We start from the raw sequence: 19,462 nt of genomic DNA, 5'->3' as shown, positions 1-19,462 counted from the left end.
TTAATTGGATTTTTAATTAGGAGACTCCTTCGGTCTGAAATGGAACAAAGGACTCCTGTGAGCCTTCAGGCCTCTACCTCCCCTGCCCAGAGTTTAAAAAAAAAAAAATGATTGCAAAAATTGAGGTGTCTGACCTCATGCCTTCCAATCCTTTTGGCTGGGCAATTGACGCCACCCTGGGACTGGATGAAGTTAGAGGATTCAGTACTGAACTGCGAAATGCTAAAACCTTATTGAAGAGAGCAGAAAGGCAATGGCGTCGGGCTATCTCTAAAGATACTAGAGAGGTCTACTTGTCAGAGAGGCGAGTCTACCACGGACTGATTAGAAAGGCGAAAACCACACACTATGAGACTAAGATCAACGAAGCTGGTAACTCCACGAAGGAGTTATTTCTGCTTTACAAAACTCTCTCTAGTGGAAAATCCGTCACTGTCCCTGATGACTGTTCACCTGAGTCTTGTGACAGAATCGCAGATTTCTTTGCCGAGAAAATATCTAGAATTTACTCGGCTTTCCCAACTCAACCCACGAATGGGATAGAGTTTGTGGAAAAACCCAGGGACAGGGGAAACTCACCCACCCTTACCAACTTTGTTACCCCACCCACAGAAACTCTCCTAAAAATCTGCCGTTCTGTAAAATCAGGTTCCCCACGGGATCCCACCACTCCCAAACGCCTAAAAGACAGCCTGGGGGCCTTGGAGCCCTACATTAGGCATCTACTGGACGTGTCTTTTATGACAAAGACTGTGCCTAAAGAATGGAAAAAAGCGGTGGTCCTTCCTCTTAGAAAAAAACCTACCATCAGCTTTGATAAATTAGACAACTTGCGGCCCATCTCTCTTTTACCATATCTGGCCAAGGTAGCAGAAAAAACGGTCAATCTCCAACTAATGGATTTCATAGACAAAACTGCCTTACTCCACGACACACAATTTGGCTTCCGCCCCCGCCATTCTACGGAATCGGCATTATTGACGGCTGTGGAATCCCTACGGCAGGGGGTGGATGAAGGTCACACTATGGCCCTTATCCTATTGGACCTGAGTGCGGCATTCGACACTGTAGCTCACTCCATCTTGCTACAGTGTCTGAATGATGGAGGTATAACTGGAGCCGCACTCCAATGGATCCAATCCTTCCTAACGGGGAGAAGTTTCCAGGTCCGCCAAGGGGACCACTATTCCCGAGACATAGAATTGGGTCAGGGCGTTCCTCAGGGTTCGTCCCTGAGCCCAACTCTTTTCAATCTCTATGTCTCCTCAGTGGCTCCAATTGTAGTGGGACACGGACTACAAATTGTTACCTATGCCGACGACACTCAGCTGGTTGTCTCCCTCTCGCGTGCACCCGGTCTTGCTATGGACAGTTTCAGGGCTTGCATGCAAGATCTTGCAACCTGGATGTCCACTAATTGCCTGAAATTAAATGGCAACAAGACTGAGGTGCTCGTGGTGGGAGGCAGTCCATCTGTCTGGACGTCGGAATGGTGGCCACCATGCCTAGGCGAGGCCCCTACACCTCGGAAAGAAGTCAGAAATCTCGGGGTCTGGCTAGATACTGATCTGTCTTTCGGACCACAGATCAACAGGGTGACGGGCATGTGCTTCAGCATTTTAAAAACTCTGCGGAAAGTCCTAATTCTCCTCCCCACGGCCGCCCGCAGAACGCTGGTGCATGCTCTAGTCACCTCACGCTTGGACTTTGGCAACCTACTCTACTTGGGAGCTACCTATAAAGCGATTAATCGACTTCAGGTGCTACAGAATGCTGCAGCTCGCCTCATTTTAAACCTCCCAAAAAGATCGAACTCCAAGGCCGCCCTCCAGTCACTCCATTGGCTGCCAGTGAGGAGCAGAGCTGAATTTAAGTCCCTCTGTACCTGCCACCGTATCCTCGCTAAAAAGGCGCCAGCACCACTCCAGAACCTTATTACAAGGTATGCACCAACTCGTGCACTGCGCTCCTCGCATGGAGGCTTACTTAAGGTCCCTAGGGTGAAAAAGGCCCGTATGGGAGGAAGTTCCTTCCGATACCTGGCGGCAAAAAGCTGGAATAATTTGCCTCTTAATCTCCGTCTGGACCCCTCCGAATCTAGTTTCCGGAGGAAATTAAAAACTTACCTCTTTTCAAAATAAGTGGGCTCCTCCCCCACTTCTCTCTCTGAGTGCTTCAGTTCAGCGCGGGGACACGCATTTTGCGTAACCAGGCGCTCTATAAATGCCCCTTAATAATAATAATAATAATAGCAAAAGCCAGTGTTGCAGCTCAGTGGCAGTAACAGTTTCAGAGACTGACTGTAGGAGGTAGAGCTGCAGATTATATTCCACATCAACAAAGGATGCCTCCAAACAGGCTAATAGACTATATGTAACATTGGAAATTAGTGTTGATTTGTCATAAAGCACTGAATCCCTTGGTATCCAAGTTCTATGACCTCCAGTTTTTATTTACTGTTTTTTCTTTTCTTTTCATTGGTCTACAATTAGGGTGTGTGTGTTTTTTCTTTCTTTCTAATTAGCATGGGCCTTCCTGATGTTGGTGACATATTTCGCTTCTCGAGACTAAAAAGTACATGCTCCAATGCTTTGACATCCAGACATGAGAATAATCCTTTTTTAAGGGTAAATCCCCAGACTTTAAATTCACAGTTGGACACTTTTCAAGAGAGACTAACTACTTTGTCTTGGTTACATGAGACCATTGAAGTCAATATTAATGTAGCATAATGCACAGTATGTTTTGAGTTATTGACAGTCGTTTGAATGTCTCTCTTGCTCTCTCTCGTTGATTTATTGCTTACTGGTGTCCATTTAGGTCTGTTTTTCTTCCTCCCTTTGTCTACAGTTCTGGCCTTGGTGTGCTAGCAGCACAGTGGTTTATAGGAAGATACATGCAGGGAAGATGTTGCAAATATATAGTTTGGCACCGATGGTTCCTAAGTAGCTATGACATTATTTTTTGTATTCTTTCAAATAATAGCTAAATTCCCCACAGTAATCATAAACAGAAATAATTGGGTATTATCCCTTTGCTAACTTGGCTTAATTTGATGAGTCCGAGTTGCATCCTGTTGTTGATTTGTAGCGATGAGGCGAAGTGGATGTACTTGCTTGATTAGTTGAGTGGAAGCAACCAGCACTATCTCTTTGTGCCTTAGTTAAACCTAACCAGTTCTTTAGCTGTGTCATTATTGCAGAGCAAATACGATTTGGGGTTTTTAGTGTCTTTTCTGAGCCCTTCAATTTAGCACAAGTGTTGGATTTTTAAGCGAAATTCAATACTTTGTTTTGTGAGTTGTCGATGTAAAAGTAAAATGTCAGAATAAACGCAGAGTCCTAAGTTACCTAACATGTGAGTGCCGATGGGTCATGCACTTACTGCTTCTTTTACCAATGGCACTTTCTTAGATTCTGTTCTGGAGTGTGCTTTTGTACAGCGTTTTTACTTACTCGTTTGATTCAATATGAGTTGGGGGATTGGAATGTGGTTGTCATCTTATTCCTATAGCTTGAAAGGTGATGCTTGAGAGTGCTGTTTGGGTTTGCGGGTAAAGTGTTGGTTTTTCTATAAGTGGAGTATTAGGATTTTTTTCCTTGGGTTTAAAAAATAGATATACGTAAAAAATAGCAATTGATTGAATGTAGTTATTTGTATAGTACAAATTGTGATTTCATCCTGTTAACGCAGGGAAAGGATTATGGAACTGAATGATGTTTTATTTAAGACAATCGGTAGATGATGTTGAAATAGGGGCCCATTAACGCGGTAAAGGATTAGGGAACTGAATGATTTTTTATTTAATACAATTGGTAGATGATGTTGAAGTAGGGGCCCGTGTCTTTTAAATATGGAGACACCTTATTACAGTAAAATGCTAACATATGGCTGGTTTAAAAACCGCTCCTGTTAAAGCCTTCTATGTGTTCGAGTGCAGCTTTTTAGAGCGGAATGCGGGGACATGATTGTGAAAGCTAATCTTGGTTAATGCTGTTTTGAGAGAGGCTAAATGATCTCTGTATTGGGGCCTGGGTCTTCCAAAGACTAAGTGTCAGTCACAGTAAGCCATACGAATATGGTTCTGGATAGCGGCTGCTAGAACAGAGCTTTGCCCTGGATGGCTGTGTAGGATGATATCAGTTGTGAACAATATCTAACCAATTGCATTGGTCTTGGAAGAACCCATTACTGACTATTGCAATACCCTAGGAATGTATATATAACCTTCATCGTTGTCATGAGGATGGCCCTTAGAAATGGTAGGATTGGGACCAACATGTTAACAGATTGAAAGCTCTGCAGGGCATTTTTATTGTTATTAAAAGTAAAAAGGTTCATTATTCCTAAATATAAGGAGGGTGTCTTTCCTCTTCAGCGTTGGACCCTTAGGCCCTCGAGCTTATTTCCCTCCTGTGTTTTTTTTTAGTTTTTTTTTATTGTTGTGACTGGCTAAGTGTATTTATGTGTTTTATAGGTGATTTGTGATTGGGTTCTGTGACTCCCTGCCTGGGTGTACATTTAAGGTTTTTTTTTTCCATGAAGTATCTTGAATCTGTTTTCTTTGTATATGGAGAATAAACAAGATAGCTTTTTTGTATTCAGTTGATGTCTCATTACTGTTGTACGTCACTCAATTGTTTGGAGTAAGTGGGACGGCTTAACCCACGTTTGACTGTGTGTAATGTCCAAGGGGCAATTTCTTGATGTGTTGATGGTGGTGGTTGTTGGTCAAGTATTGGAGTTTTTTAAAAGTGGTGTATCAGGATTTTGTCATAGGTTTAAAAAATGGATAGATGTAAAAAATTGCAATTGATTGAGTGTTGTTAATTGCATAGTACACATTGTGGTATTACATCTGTGTCCGTCTCAGAAAATGGGGCTGCTGATATGTCTTTCGGTGCAGTGCACTACAATAATCTGTTTGCCAAATATAACCAATCTTCTGACAATGTGACTTCGTTTGTATTTGGTAGGAAGTGAAATAGTACATGAGAGAGTTGGTAGAAACCTGAATGCTCCATTCAGGATTTGCTTGGAGCCAAATACAAGACCTAGGTTACAAATCAAACTTTAAAGGGCAAGTCTGAGTTTAGCTAGGCATGATTTCGGTTTCAAGAACATGACCTCTGTGTTCTCCTTGGAGAACTTCAAACCTCCTATACCATCTAGGGTTGATGGCTTGCAGGCAGTAGCTGCGTTTTAGGTACTGCAGGGTACAGGAATAAAAGGTTAAAAAGAACTGTGTCCTTTGATTATGACTGGAATGGGGCACACAAGATTGGATTATTGTGGAGACAGACATTAAGGAGAAGTGAGGCAATTTGACACTCAAAAGATGGATAATGGAGAGAACACTGCATGGGACCCACGTCAGGGCATACTGGGGGTGAGTGTTTGACACTGTTTAGCATTCCGTCCATCAATTTTTCTTTTTGTATTTGTCACCCCAAGTGGGATGGGCATGCCCAGACGTGCTTACCATGCCACTGGATTCAAGCTATCCTGGCTGATGAGGGGTTATAACCCAAAACAGGTCCTAGGATTCTTATTTCCGGTTGAGCGAGGGCCTGGCCAGACAGTTCGGCTGGACTGCTCCCATGGGGCTCATGGACAAGACTGATTTGCATATATCTAGGTCCAAACTAGGGTGGCGTGGGGAGTAAAAAAACTATGGCTTTAGGCCCAGATCTCTACTGGGGGTGAGTGTTTGACATTGTTCAACATTCCGTTCATCAATTGTTCTTTTTGCTTCCATTAGTGGTAAAACTGCCACTCTGGCTCCAACATACTGAATTCCTATCCCGCTGAGATATAGTGTCCTGTTAAATCTAACAGCCGAACTACAAATCTAGCTCTTCTGTTTGGTAAATTCTTAATTAGCTCATACTGTAATACCTCTCCTACTTCAAATTACCTTTACCCTCCTCGTTCTTCCATCTCCTCGGCTTAGCTTCTAAACCTATACTATTTTCAACTATTCGCATCCAATCCATTGACATTATGGAAGTTAGACTGAAAAATCATGTTTCTGAAACTCACTGTCGCATACATCACCATAAAACTTGTAACTGCGAGGTCTACAAAACTAGTTTTTAGGTCTCGCCTGGTGAATGCAGCGCGAAAGCGCTGTCGCCAACGAGATCTATTGTTGCTGACTTGCCTCGGAAGTGGGACAGGAGATGGGCCCTTTCAGGGCGATTGGAGCCTGTGAACACGCACGTACAGCCACGCGGTGTGCACATCTCCTGTCCCCCTTCCATCCACGCAAGCCAGCTGCATGCAGTAACTGCGCCAACAAACACGCACCAGCCGCCCCCAGCCAGTGCACACGTACTCGATCACTCAACAACAAACACACGCACCAGCCCCCACGGTACAACTGAGCCCCAACTCACCGGGCTCTTTTGTGGCTGCTACAGGCTCCGTCTCAGGACTCTCCTGGTCTCATCTCCTCCGCCTCGCATGACCTGGCACATGCAGGGCTTCCCTCACTCATGGGAGCCCCGCACTTGCATCGGCGGCCTCAGCTGCCACTTTTGAACCAGGGCTTCTGCTTACTTCTGCCGCCACCGCGGGGCTCTCCCTCAGGCATGGGAGCCCCGCGTCACCACTTCTCCGCTCGGCCAGCCACTCCGTGGGCGCGGGCTTCCCGCGGAAGGCGGAAGTCCCGCCCCACGACAGGCATGACGCTGCCTGACTTCCGTTTTTCGCGCCGAATCGGGCCGGCGGCAGTGATACCTTCACTCCGGGCATAATGAGTGGTAGGCTTCACGAAAAATATAAAGCGCTTGTCTTATGAGAGCCCTTCCCTCGTGTGAACTCATCCCTTTTCTGGGACGTATGCCAGCTCCGGCTCTGTCCTCGGACTTTGCTGGGGGAGCCGGGGGTCACCTCGGGCACGTTAAGGCAGTTCACCCTGAACCTCTCAGTGCGCTTTTCTCAGATTGGGCATAATATGATTTCAGCTCCCTTGAAGTGGCAGACTCGGCTAAGTGCGCTCCTTTGTTAGCAAGCTACAGGTGCAGTGATGGACTCCGGGAGCAGATTTCCCTCCTTTCCAACTTGCACAAATGCCCACTATCAAAAAACCCTGCGCAATACTGGTCGTTACCTGTACTGTCGTGCACTGCTTCATGCCCTGCATTTTGTCTGTTCGGCGCCCGTACCATGTCTACCACTGTGCCCTGGTGCACGGGCTCCCACACGATAATTACATGCCGCCCGATACGCCATGTGCCCTGCGCCGTCCCCGTGCAATGCACTGTGCCTGCTCTGTGCCCCATTTCTGCCTGCTCTGTGCGCTGCTCTATGTGCCCCACTCGCTGCCCTCCCCCAAACACTAGCACTTGCTCTGCTGGTGCCTCATGCGCCTTTAGTGCCCCGAATTGCCCGTGCCTCTGGCGCCCTCTATGCGCCTTGGGGCTGCAGCAGGCACGACTGGCCTGGGCTCTAGGGGGCACAGGCAGATGGTGACTTTTTACTGCTGATTGCAGGTGATGTGGTTACTGGGGCGCGTGGGGGGGTTCACTGTGTCATGCAGATCTCTGCTCAACACTTCTTACACAGATGTAGGGGGCCGTAAGCTCAGCGCTATACAGATGCTTAAAGCGGGCCTGCATGTGTTGCACGAGTGTACAGACACCAGAGTTCGTGAACTGCTTCAAGATGCACTAGTGCCGGTGCATATTGTGGTCCTGTAGGCGCTGAGCGTCCTCCACCTGTACATCTTCAAATTATGTTTCTACTTGCAATACAGATGTGCTTTACACGCCGTGCTTATCTGCCATTTTACTCTCTCCCCATAGTGAGTTTTATGTGACTCGTGTTCTGTATCAGCTATCCACGCATACGCTGACAGACATCTTATGAGCGGGTTATTTCTATAGCGTCTGAACTTCCACGGCCACTTCAAGGCGCTGAAATGGAAGGCGCCTTGTGGATGAGGTGATTGTAGACATGTACCCCCGGGTGTGTGTTTACCGACGAGAACGCTGTTTATTGGTGATCTGGATGGGTGTTTGTAGACTGCGTGCGAAGTACAGAGGACACACGTGGTTTTCAAAGTAGAAGAGATTATCGTTGGCCGGTGACACACAACCTGCACACGGTGTGTTTACAATTACATTGCAGCGCCTTACCCCTGTTTACAGGCACTATGGCCATTTAATTGTGGCCCGTAGGTATGGAAACGGATTAAGGGTGACATTACCTCTACGCATGTTTGCGGGCCATGAAAAGCACACTGGTGGCATTTGCGTGTTCTTTGTTAATTAAATGACATGAAACGCGTCATCATTACCTACAATTACAATTTCCGAAATAAAGACAATTTTGTGCGACTACGATACATGCCTGCACACATGATATAGATATATATATATCCTACTCTTTGATATTTATGTAGGGAGTTGGTTTAGTTGTCGCTTAAATACCAGTTTAATATTTATATTTTCTTATTGCAATTTCTTCACAATTCATGCACAACGGAATATAATTAAAATAATGGTTCTAAAATAAGAATTCAAACAGGACTGGGCAGGTCCCAACAAGGAGCATTCCCAATAAAGCCGATTTTATGCCTCACCTTATCCAGACATGTGCGCCCGACAGTGGACAGTGAATTCTTTTTTTTACAGGACCTGCGACGGGGAACACGCCTCCAGTTCTTAGGAAATGCTATTTTTTTTATTATAAATATCATATAACTAATGTTCCCCCCCCCCCCCCCCCCCGACCCATCTGTAGATATGATTTTCCATTTTATTCTCCGCTATGGGGATTTTGGTGCGTTCCTTTGCAAGTTGTCAGCCTGTAATCCACACCGTGGGTTAACAGCAGAATTTGTGAACATCTCTTACTGTTAATTCTTTTACTTTTAAACCGTAATCGTAGCAACAGTTATACGAAGGATATTTTCTGAACCGAAGTTCTTGGCGTGTTAGTGCGCGTTTCTGAGTGGTAGTATGTGTGCACTCGTGCCTAAACGTAAGAGTTAATATGTATGCAGTAAAGTTTTATATAGCTTTAGTGTGTGCGTGCTATATATATGTTTTGTGGGTGGGCTGTGTGCTTGTATAATTTGCATATATGTGTGTTTTTAGCGTATGTGTGCGCGGTATGCATGTTGTGTGCGTATTCACTAAACGTGAGCTTCTATTTATTGTCTCGCAGCTACGCCAAGTTTAAGCTATTGGCCTTTTTATATTTTTAAAACCAAAATAAGGCACAGCCATTCACAGTGCCAGTAGCTCAAACTCGCGTAACTGCGAGACCTATTGCATGGTAAATGCTTGTTCAAAATGGTAATGAAGGCTGTAACGAATTACCTTATTTTGTCAGCTACCCTTATCAGAGAAGCGCCATCTTGGGTGAAAAAAGCTGTGGCTTCTCTTGCTAACTATGACTATGCGCTTTCATTAGTCACGCTGCATACAATCATGGTCGTAGAAAGAGTTTCACGGGCCTTGGTGCAAGCAACGTTTCACATGTTGCGGCCTCGTTGGTAAGCGATGCTTGTTCTGCACTCCTCCCTGGCATTGGATGGCATTGGCAGCATCACTTCCCACTTTATTGCTGACCTGCCAGCGGCTTTGGGTATATGGGTACAATTGATTGGGCAGAGGCGATATAAAATCTGCAAATCTTAAACCCACCGATAAATGTCGAGCACCAGCGAGCAGGAGGGAGGTCTGGAAGGGTCAGTTTTGCCATGACCTCGAAAATCCAGCAGGGGTCATATGACTGGGAAAACACATCTGTCACCTGCCTTGTTTTAGGTTACTTTACTCCCTTTGATGAAAGTGGGCCAGGGTTAGCCATGTGAATAACAATCTTCTGGTCTGCTCAACCCCATCACCCCTCCAACAAACAAACACAGAGTAAAGGCTGGGGATCACAGAGCATGACACGAATGCCGCAGACTCTTCCAATTACCAGCAATTTCCTCAGAGGTAGCATCTGAGATCAAGTTCTCCTTGCCCCCTTTGATTTAAAAAAAACAAAAAAAAAAACACGTGTGGCATCTTCTGTCAGCATCAGGATTCCATCAGATGCCCATTACCATCTGCTCTGTCACTGTCTCCCTAGCTCACGCCCACTCCAGTCGGAGCCCCGCGCCGTGCCCGCTTCCGCGCCTAAACAAAGGGCATATTGTTCCACGTCACCCCCTACCACAACGATGGCGTGTTCCTCCAACCTCTAGTAACAGCTGCCTACAGCTCTTTAACCCTGTGCTGGCCGGGCTTCCCCTGAAATAATTGATGTCTGATTGGAATATTAACCTTTACCAAGAAATGAAGAAGTTTGACAGCCCGGACTTGGGTAATGAGACGGTTTCCCTGTCAGATCAGTATGGAGTGTCGAGTCTCGTAGCCCCGCCCCCACCCTGTCCCGGGGAATGCCGAATTAGCCCTCTGGGACTCTGGCTGCTTAGAAACTGGACACAATTAGAGTAATCCCCTGCGTTATTAATGTCGTGCGGAGTAATTGGGCAGGTTGATGTGAACGGCGAATGGCTGCGCCGCGGTCCTATTATAGACGATCATTCTCTGGCGAGCCTATTCAGCACGTCAAGGGGCTCGTAATGTGCCCAGGAGCAGCCAGTGCCTAGGACTGACTGTATGGATTACTCACATACTCTGTCACCCCACATATACACTGTAACGCCTATTGCGCAGAGGCACCCCTGTTCATAGCCCGACACAGACATGCTCTGTACATCCCAGTAGTCTCATTCACTAATATCAGCTGACATGCATACATGGTGTACACCTCATGCATATGCAGGGCTTTAAGTGGGATGAAAACACTGGAGGGTCTCTCAAAGGGGCGCGACCAGTGTAAATAAGGGCGTGGCTTAAAACACGTAAAAGCTAAAGAAAAACTGTGTTTAGAGTAGGGTGGCGCCCGACTTGCATTTTGCTGTTTCTGTCATTGCATCTAGATATAGGATACAACAAGTAACACCATACCTACAACAAGTCAGGACTGTTCGATTTGTCAATAGTTGTTAGTTAAGTAAGATAAATAAGCAGCAACTGTGGCTTGTATATAATATTGAAGTAAGTTCCACTTAAAGCCCTGGTGACACCCGACAATGTTACTGCTCCTTAGTTTCTAAAAGAGAAGGTAAATCCAGAGAGAAAAGGACTCTCTTTAAAGGATTTCTCTTCCCTTCTCTTCCCCTACAACACTCGCCTGTCATGCCGTAACTTCTCCACTAGTGAGAAGTGAGCAGTGTGAGCATGCGCACAACGATGTGCCTGCTGTCACTGCAGTCTGGAAAAAAACGGACCGCCTGTCCCAGGTCCCAAAACAGAGCCCGATAGAGACCTGTTTCGAGTCCCCCTTTGAAAAACTGCCGGTGCTCAGACCCCGTGAGACCCGGCCCACTTAAAGCCCTGTGCATATGGTAATCTATTACATAGACTGACAAAGGCATACTGTGTATGCTTATGCACCCACATTTACTTTAGCCAACTTGCACATGCGTAGATTAAAACTTTAAGTGCACATAGACCGACAGTCTGTACACACATTTGCTAATATAAATTGGCACATAGTTCAAAGCCCGCACACAGAAACCTCTTTAACTTGACCGACATACATGCATACATACACATACAGATTCACAAACGTAGATGCTATAAAACTTCCATGCACACAGGCTTCTTTAGATAAATCAACACAGACATATTGTGCACACATGCACACACATTCACTTGCACAAACTGGGACACACAGATTCTGTAAAAGAAAATGCATACAGCTATTTGCAATGCAGTAGGTCTCGCATTAGTGTAACTTTTTTCTATTGGCGTTTCAAATGTTATTTTTTATTTTTTTGTCAAAAAATATCCCAGCATAAGAAGTAATCAAAGAAGTTCCATGAAGCAAGGGAAGTGTGCAGTACCACAGGCTGTCACTAGATGTCCCTGTGGAGTTGTAAAGTGACCTCTATTAGCCACATAAGGTACTGCACCATTAATGCAATTAGAAAGAGAAAGATTGTAGCCGAGCATACGTTTTTTATTGGAAGTGAGATTTTTGTTACCTTACGTTTTAAAAATGCACCATTGTTTATTTTTTGTTTGTTTGTGAAATAAGCTAAATAAACAACAATGGTATATTTTTAAAACGCAAGCTAACAAAAATTTCACTTTCAATAAAAACAAATGGAAACGTATGCTCTGCTGTAATTTATCTCTTTATACTTGCATTAAGGGTGCAGTACCTTATATGGCTCATAGAGGTCCCTTTACAGCTCCACAGGGACACCTAGTAACAGCCTGTGATATTGCACCCTATCCGCGAGACCAATTATGTGAACAGAATTACACAAACAGGAACACGAGCAAACTTTTTTTTTGTAGCATTTGTGCACGCCGTGCTTTAACTTCATATGTTTTAAGCTAAAAGGCGCATTGTTGCAAATTTTATCAAAGAAAATAATTAGAAAAATAAGGGGGATGGCTGCCATGTTGAAAGTGAATAGAATTACGTGGAGCAGGAATGAAAGCAAGTATTTTTTGGGGGGCGGGGAGGCATTTGGTAGTATTTGCGACACGCAGCACTTCAACTTCATATGTTTAAAGCTAAATCGCGCCATGCAGTGAATGCTAGAAAAGCAAATACATTGAAAATAAAGGCGAACAGCCACCATGTTGAAATGTAAAGTCGACAATGATGTAATGCCCGCCTTTTTTTAACCTATTTTTTTTTACTTTTATAGTATTCGTGGCATAGCGCGCTTTAGCTTTATGCATGGTAAACTAAAGTGAAGCGGGCCGCAAATGCTACAAAATTAAATAGAAAAGAAAGACAGCAGCCGCCAGTCTTTTTTTTTCCTATTTATTTATTTTTGTAGTATACACTGCACTTTAGCTTTAAATGTGTGAAGCTAAAGCTTGGCGTGCCGCGAATGCTGCAAAAGTAAATAAAGTGAAAAGAAATGTGGAGGCAGTCTGTCTTTCTTGTGTATTTATTTACTTTTGTAGCATTTATGGCACACTGCACGTTAGCTTTAAAAGTATGAAGCTAAAGCAGGGTGCGCAGGGAATGCTAATGACGTAAATAAATAGAAAAGAAAGATGGGCAGCATTATAAATAAATAATATCAAGCAGGAGGGAACAGGAAAAGGCAGCTGCAGCCTGAAGAGAGGGCATGTCGGGGAAGGGATCGTTGTGCCTGCAACTCCAGCTACATTTAAGAAGTCAATAAGAAATGAGTGCTCAGAAACTGAAAATAAAATGTACCAAATAAAGTCCATGTAAGGGGGGGCTGTTCTTATGGGAGGTTACAACTGAAGAGAAGGAGGTATGAAAGAGGGACTAATAAATAAACCAATGAAATAGACACTTCTTAAAGACCCTGAAAGAAGCCAATAATGTACATGGGCGGAGCTTAAAGCCCATGTTCTGAATACAGCATGTCTCCAAGATATAGCGCAAACGCTGCCTTTTCGAGACCTAAAAAAGAAAAATTGACAAGGTCCATAGACGCAAGAACATTTGGCTTTCAATTATTGCTTACATCGACTGTCAAGACTTTCTGTGCACCCCCATGCTCTCATATTCCCATATGCCATCTGACATATGGGTAGTTTAAAATGTTGTGCTGTCATTAGCCGACATGTACTTGCCAAACTTTAAACATTGAGGGAGTAGCATACCTGTCTGCTAAGGATACACACTTGCAAATTTGCAAGACGACACCTACACCAAGATATTTTCTTACAACACAGAATAATTTTATTTACTTTCATGTGCAGCATTTAGGATCCAACCTACACCTTTAAACCATGATATTTCTTGGATTCCATTTCGTATGGTGATGCTTATATATATTTCTAGAATCAGGGAAAGCAGCCTCTGATAGTGAGACAGACTATAGTGACCTGCAGTGAAAGGTTAACCTTTTGGGTCCTGCACTGGTCTATGTGGGATGAGTCAGGACCCACAGTATCAAGATTTGAGATGAGGGCGGGGGGACGGATATTGCACGTTCTCAGAGGCAGAAAATCCTTCACTGATAAAGATGGTAACAGATGCTTTTCAAATTAGACCAAACGAGCTGTGATTGCATCACGGTTCACTGACAGGCACTTTCGTTCAAGTTGCCTTCCATACTTGCTTCAGTGATCTGGACCTTATTTTTAGTCTCAAGACCGGGTAGATCCTCTTCTCTTCTAAGACAGTACAGCTTTAGTTTTCTCAGCAGGAGTTGATTGTTTCCCAGGTTTGGTCTTAACCTCAAAAAATTCATAGCAACACAAAGCACAGATCCTGTTTAGACTTACCTCCTAACTGATGTTGCAGAGCTCCTTCCAAATCTAGATCAATACCTCACTGTATGGCTACTATACATGGTAGGAAGTCAAGTCCAGTTCTAAAGTGTGCTATCTTTTCAACAAAAAAATAAACAAGCATTTGCAATGCAATAGGTATCGCATTTACGCGAGTTGGATCTATTGGCATTGTAAATGACAATGCGTTTAAAAAAAAAAAACATAAATAAAAGGCATTGTCATTTACACTGTAAATAGCTAAAACTCGCGTAAATGCGAGACCTGTTGCATTGCAAATGCTTGTTGGATGATGCTGGGCAGCCAACTTTTCTAAAAGGCAAAGGCAACAGGAAGCTTTGCCAATGCATTTTGTTATCTCGTCCCGCCATAGTGTTTTCTTTTTCACACTCCCTCGCGTTTTTGTCTTTACATTCTGCAGTTGTCTCATTTTGCTTCACAATAGGTATACATTTTATTTCCATGATTCTTGTATGCCATTTATTATGCAAGGACCTCAGGTTCGAGCAGAGCATTAACATCGCAATGTTTCTAGGCGCTTGAATAATAAATAATAGGTGGCATTTTTAGCCAACCTGGTGAGGCTCAATTAATCGATCTCAAAGCATGAAAGACTGAGTGAGTCCAACTAGTTGGAATTCATTTTGAGGATGACGTCTAGTGGTCTGCAGCAGGGGCATTGACCTCCGAGCTATGATGCTGCCTCAGTGTTCTGTCTTGTATCTGTACGGCAACACAGCAGTGTGAGAGGCGGGAAGGAGGCCGGATTGGTGTCACTGTTTAGAACTGCTGGGGTTTCAGTGAAATGTAAACTCACACCATGGTGAGCTTCATTCCACAGCATGTGCACGAGATGTTCTGCAGGGCGGAGGAAAAAAGGACATTAAAGTCAGCATGCGCCTGGAGGCGAGGCGCTAGACCCTAGTGGGCACTATATTTCTACAGAGTAGCCGATGGAATCAGATTGGATAAAATCCGAAGGCTTTTCGACACGCCTCTGAAAGACAGGTAAGGGAGGGCAGGTCCGGTGCACGGCAAAAGGCCAGAAGAGCAGAGGAGTCATTCACGTGTCCAGCTCTGAATGACGAGTATCTGTTGAATGTAAAGCTACTGAAGGGGCAGAATCATCTTTCTGTCGGGCTGAAGCTTCTGGGCAGATTTTGAGAATTTTCTAGTCCAGAAGGGCCGGCCAAACATCGTCGCCGGACAAGCTTTACAGGGCTGGACAGAGTCAGTCACAATCCGAACTCTGAAAGGCCAGTAGGGTTTGCAAGATTAAATTGAATGAAGGTTGGAGAGTCCAGAAGAGATGGGTAAAGTCAGGGATATATTATCAAGGCTAGACATTAAAACGTAAAAATACTGCCGACAGACTGGTTTCTCTCAAAGGCCTTTATAAGTAAACCGTGTCGGGTACATGTCAGGTAACTAACACCGTACCCGTTTTTATTACAAGAGATGAGACCGTGGGCGTGGACTAATATCCTGGCCTCCCTGTCAGCCCCTTCTTCCATTTCTAAACACTTTAACAACAAGTGCGGAACCCAAAAGTAAAAAAAATAGTAAATAAAATGAGTTACTAGAGCCTCTTCCGCCAGAAAGCAGATCCATATCTGGGCCGGGGAGGAGACGTGGGAGGTGGAGGGCTGCCCGCGCATGCGCAGTAACTGAATCTTTTGCGTGTTCTGCGACTGCGGCTCGTGCACAGGGACGGCGGCGCGTGCAGACTTCAAAAGCCGCCGTGCTTTAATGAGTGCTGCATCGTGCAGCCAAGGCAAAAAAAGTAAAGCAGAAGTCCGGCGGGAGCCCACCCAGCCTTCGTGAATGCCGCATGGTTTCAGACGGGGCTCCTGTGAGCAAGACGGAGCCCCGCGTGGTGCTGCAGTGAGCCGCTGAAGACTCAGGACCAGCCGGAGTCCCCACATGAGCTGGTAAGTGGGGCATGCTGTACGTTTAAAGCGCGCCGCGCTTGGAGCGCACGTGTGCATTTAAAAAAAAACAAAATTGCATGTTGTACATTTAAAGCGCGACGTGCTTGGAGCGCATTTAAAAAAAAATTTACATGAGGCTGGTGAGGACGAAAGTGAAACTGCTTGCTGGCTTGCGAGGGAAGGGGGACAGGAGATGTGCACGCCGCGTGGCTGTAAGCGCGTACACCAACTCAAATCCGCCGAGAGCCAGCGCGTGCCCATCTCCTGTCCCCCTTCCGAGGCAAGTCAGCAACAATAGATCTCGCTGGCGACAGCGCTTTGCGCTGCGTTCGCCAGGCGAGACCTAAAAAACGAATTGTCTGCAGTACAGGAGAGGGGGCAGCATATCTGTTAAAACAATCATTTCAATTAGGAGAGTGCGAGCTTTCATAAATGGGTTCTCGGTGATTTCAACTCGGTCACAGGGCAGGGGAAGCGAGGGACATAGACAGCCACATGGATATGTATTATAGGACCACAGTGTAGACCTCACAAGTAAGGTAAGATTTATCTAGGCAAATCAAGTGGAAGAACTTACCAGGCAGGTCAACAGATTTGGCGAGTGTTTTGCTTGCAAAAGGAGAATTGGGCTGACAGCAAACATGTGTGGATTTCCCAACCCTCTCGAATGGGCTACATGGAATGCACAGAGGAAGCAACACGCTTTGCCACGGACACAAGGCACTCTAAAGAAACACCTCCAACTTGCACTGCTGTCATGGTGTGGGCTCAGGAGACATTGTTAAATGCACACAGACTCCCAAACTTGTTGCAAGCAATCATGCATCATGCCACAGCTCTCCACATTCTTGCAGGGGAAAGTAGAGGACCACACTTACAGGGACACTGGACAGATTACATGGAGAAAGTTGATAGACTTCTGTCCAATGGGTACAGGTAAAACTGCCTATTTCCCCCTGTGGAATCTCAGCTCTCCCCCAATTATCACTGACTACGTAGCCTGCATGGGTGTGCACTTTGGATGCAGCTTCATTCCAGCATGGCCAGGTACTCAGGTGGTGTAGCAACACAAAACATTTGCAGAACTTCCATTGGGCTCACAGATGACCAGTCCAGTGGGGAGAAACACCTGCCTTGCCAAAAAGTGGAATTTAAGGGTAAGATGGCACAGCTCCCTGCATAATGAAAGAACACCACACATGCACACATATTCTTTCTCTCCTCTTTGTGGAAGGCACTGTGTCGCCCTATCTGTTCTGTCTTTTAGATATTGCAGGTAAGGTACAATGGTAGGTTTTCACATATCTTTTTGCAAGGGTTGGAAGGTGCAACCGTGATTCAGAAGTTGGGGTTTGAGCCATCGCAACCAGTTTATGGCAGAATCTTGCATTCTTGGGCCCAGAACTATCATAAGTCATTTTTAAATAAAATATATCTGTTCTTTGATTTTAATAAAGTCTTGACATTGCTTCCGAGTTTGTGGAGCTGTTTCCTTGAAGGATAACATATTTTCGTATGAATCCAGCTTTTCACAGTGGTCAGTGATGGCATGACTCTGCTAATGGGCCACAGCTGATACCTCTGTGGAGAGGATTCTTTGTAGTCCGCTACGATGAATGCTTTCTTTCTCGACTTTGAATGTAATGGGCACAGGCTAGCGACGTCTGCAATGGCAGGTGGGGAAGCAACACTTCACAAGTTCCCTCTGTGCTGGAAGGAAAGGGGCTAGGGGAAGGGGATATTAAAGGCTGGTGGCCTCACCTAGTCCCCTCTGTGTTTCAGAACAAGAAGAAAACTTTGAGTTCATCATTGTGTCTCTGACGGGCCAGACATGGCACTTTGAAGCCACCACCTATGAAGAGCGGGATGCTTGGGTCCATTCTGTGGAGAGCCAGATCCTAGCCAGCCTGCAGTCCTGCGAGAGCAGCAAGAACAAGGTGAGTGCGGTTGCATACACTTCCCCCTGAGACCTCCTACCATTGCAATGATTGGTGGCACTGGGCAGGGGCAGGAGGACCCAATTAGCTTCTTACAAGATACTTTGGGTGAGTGAGACCTTCCGTCAGCCCGTGCAGGCGTATATGCATTTTGTGCTCTTTACAAGAATATGCTGACAAATGTGAATTCTTTTGCTGTAGTACATGTGTTCAGAAGAAGACATGGGGCTCTGGATTGATGTTCTGATCATGAAATATTTCTCACATTGGGATTTTTTTCCCACAGAGATGGCCATACGGGGGGGGGGGGGGGGGGGGTGTTCGTACACAGATATGTTCCCATCCAAAGGAATTTTGATGCAGTGTAGATTACAGTCCCATTAGTTATTTGCCGGTGCACAGGCAGAATGTTCTTACAACTGTTTACTTGTATAATATGTATGTATATATATATCTATATATATATCTATATATATATCTATATATATATCTATATATATATATCTATATATATATATATAGATATATATATAGATATATAGATATAGATATAGATATAGAGATATATATATATATATATATATATATATATATATATATATATATATATATATATATAAGCTTCCTGACATGAGGAGCGTCTTCAGCCACTCAGGTCGGGGCCCATTCTTATGCGTCAGACATCCAGAAATATTCCATACGAAAACACGCACTTGTTCAGTAACGTGCAACAGGCCACCCCAACATTGCTTCGACTTGCTTTTATTGTGTACCACGTTGACTTTATACTGCCTTTAAGAGTAAAGTTCCATGTCAACGTGGTACACCTTAAAAGCAAGTCGAAGTTTTACCAAATACAAACGTTGAACGACTTAATGGTGTAAAAGCAGCAGTAATGGAGCATCATGGTTGTTGTGGTCCAGGTTACAACAAAAATGCACACATTTAATGACGATGGTAAATGAAAATTATGAGAATACTATATTTGTCAGAGGATTAACCTATACAAGAACTTAAGCGAATACTCACCATTAACTTAACAACAAAACATTCTAGGACTCCAAAGTATTTAACTCACTGTCCCCTTTAATGAAATATACAGGCGATTGGTCCTTTTTCTATGTTTAAACTACGTTTAAAAAACTAACGAATCCACCCAAGGAACATGTGCATTTGATAAAGACTCGTCAGAGTTGAAACGCGTTATGCCCTTTTACATGGAATAAAACGATTTATGGAGCAATGTTGGTGTGGCCTGTTCCACGTTACTGAACAAGTGCGTGTTTTC

General features: G+C 44.7%; 1 protein-coding gene across 5 annotated transcripts in view; it reads left to right on the top strand.

Moving 5' to 3' along the window:
* The window catches only part of AGAP1 (ArfGAP with GTPase domain, ankyrin repeat and PH domain 1), a 1,249,585-nt gene that overhangs the window by 1,061,747 nt on the left and 168,376 nt on the right, over positions 1–19,462 (top strand). For all 5 annotated transcript variants that reach the window (XM_085645106.1, XM_085645103.1, XM_085645105.1 and 2 more), the window contains one exon: positions 18,020–18,174. In XM_085645106.1, the coding sequence (XP_085501232.1) occupies positions 18,020–18,174 (155 nt within the window). The remainder of the gene's footprint in view (positions 1–18,019; positions 18,175–19,462) is intronic.

Source organism: Triturus cristatus, chromosome 3_1 (assembly GCF_964204655.1).
Source record: "Triturus cristatus chromosome 3_1, aTriCri1.1, whole genome shotgun sequence".
In the NCBI taxonomy this organism is placed as follows: domain Eukaryota; kingdom Metazoa; phylum Chordata; class Amphibia; order Caudata; family Salamandridae; genus Triturus; species Triturus cristatus.
Note: the sequence above shows the minus strand (reverse complement) of the source record. Positions and strands in the feature narration are given on the sequence as shown.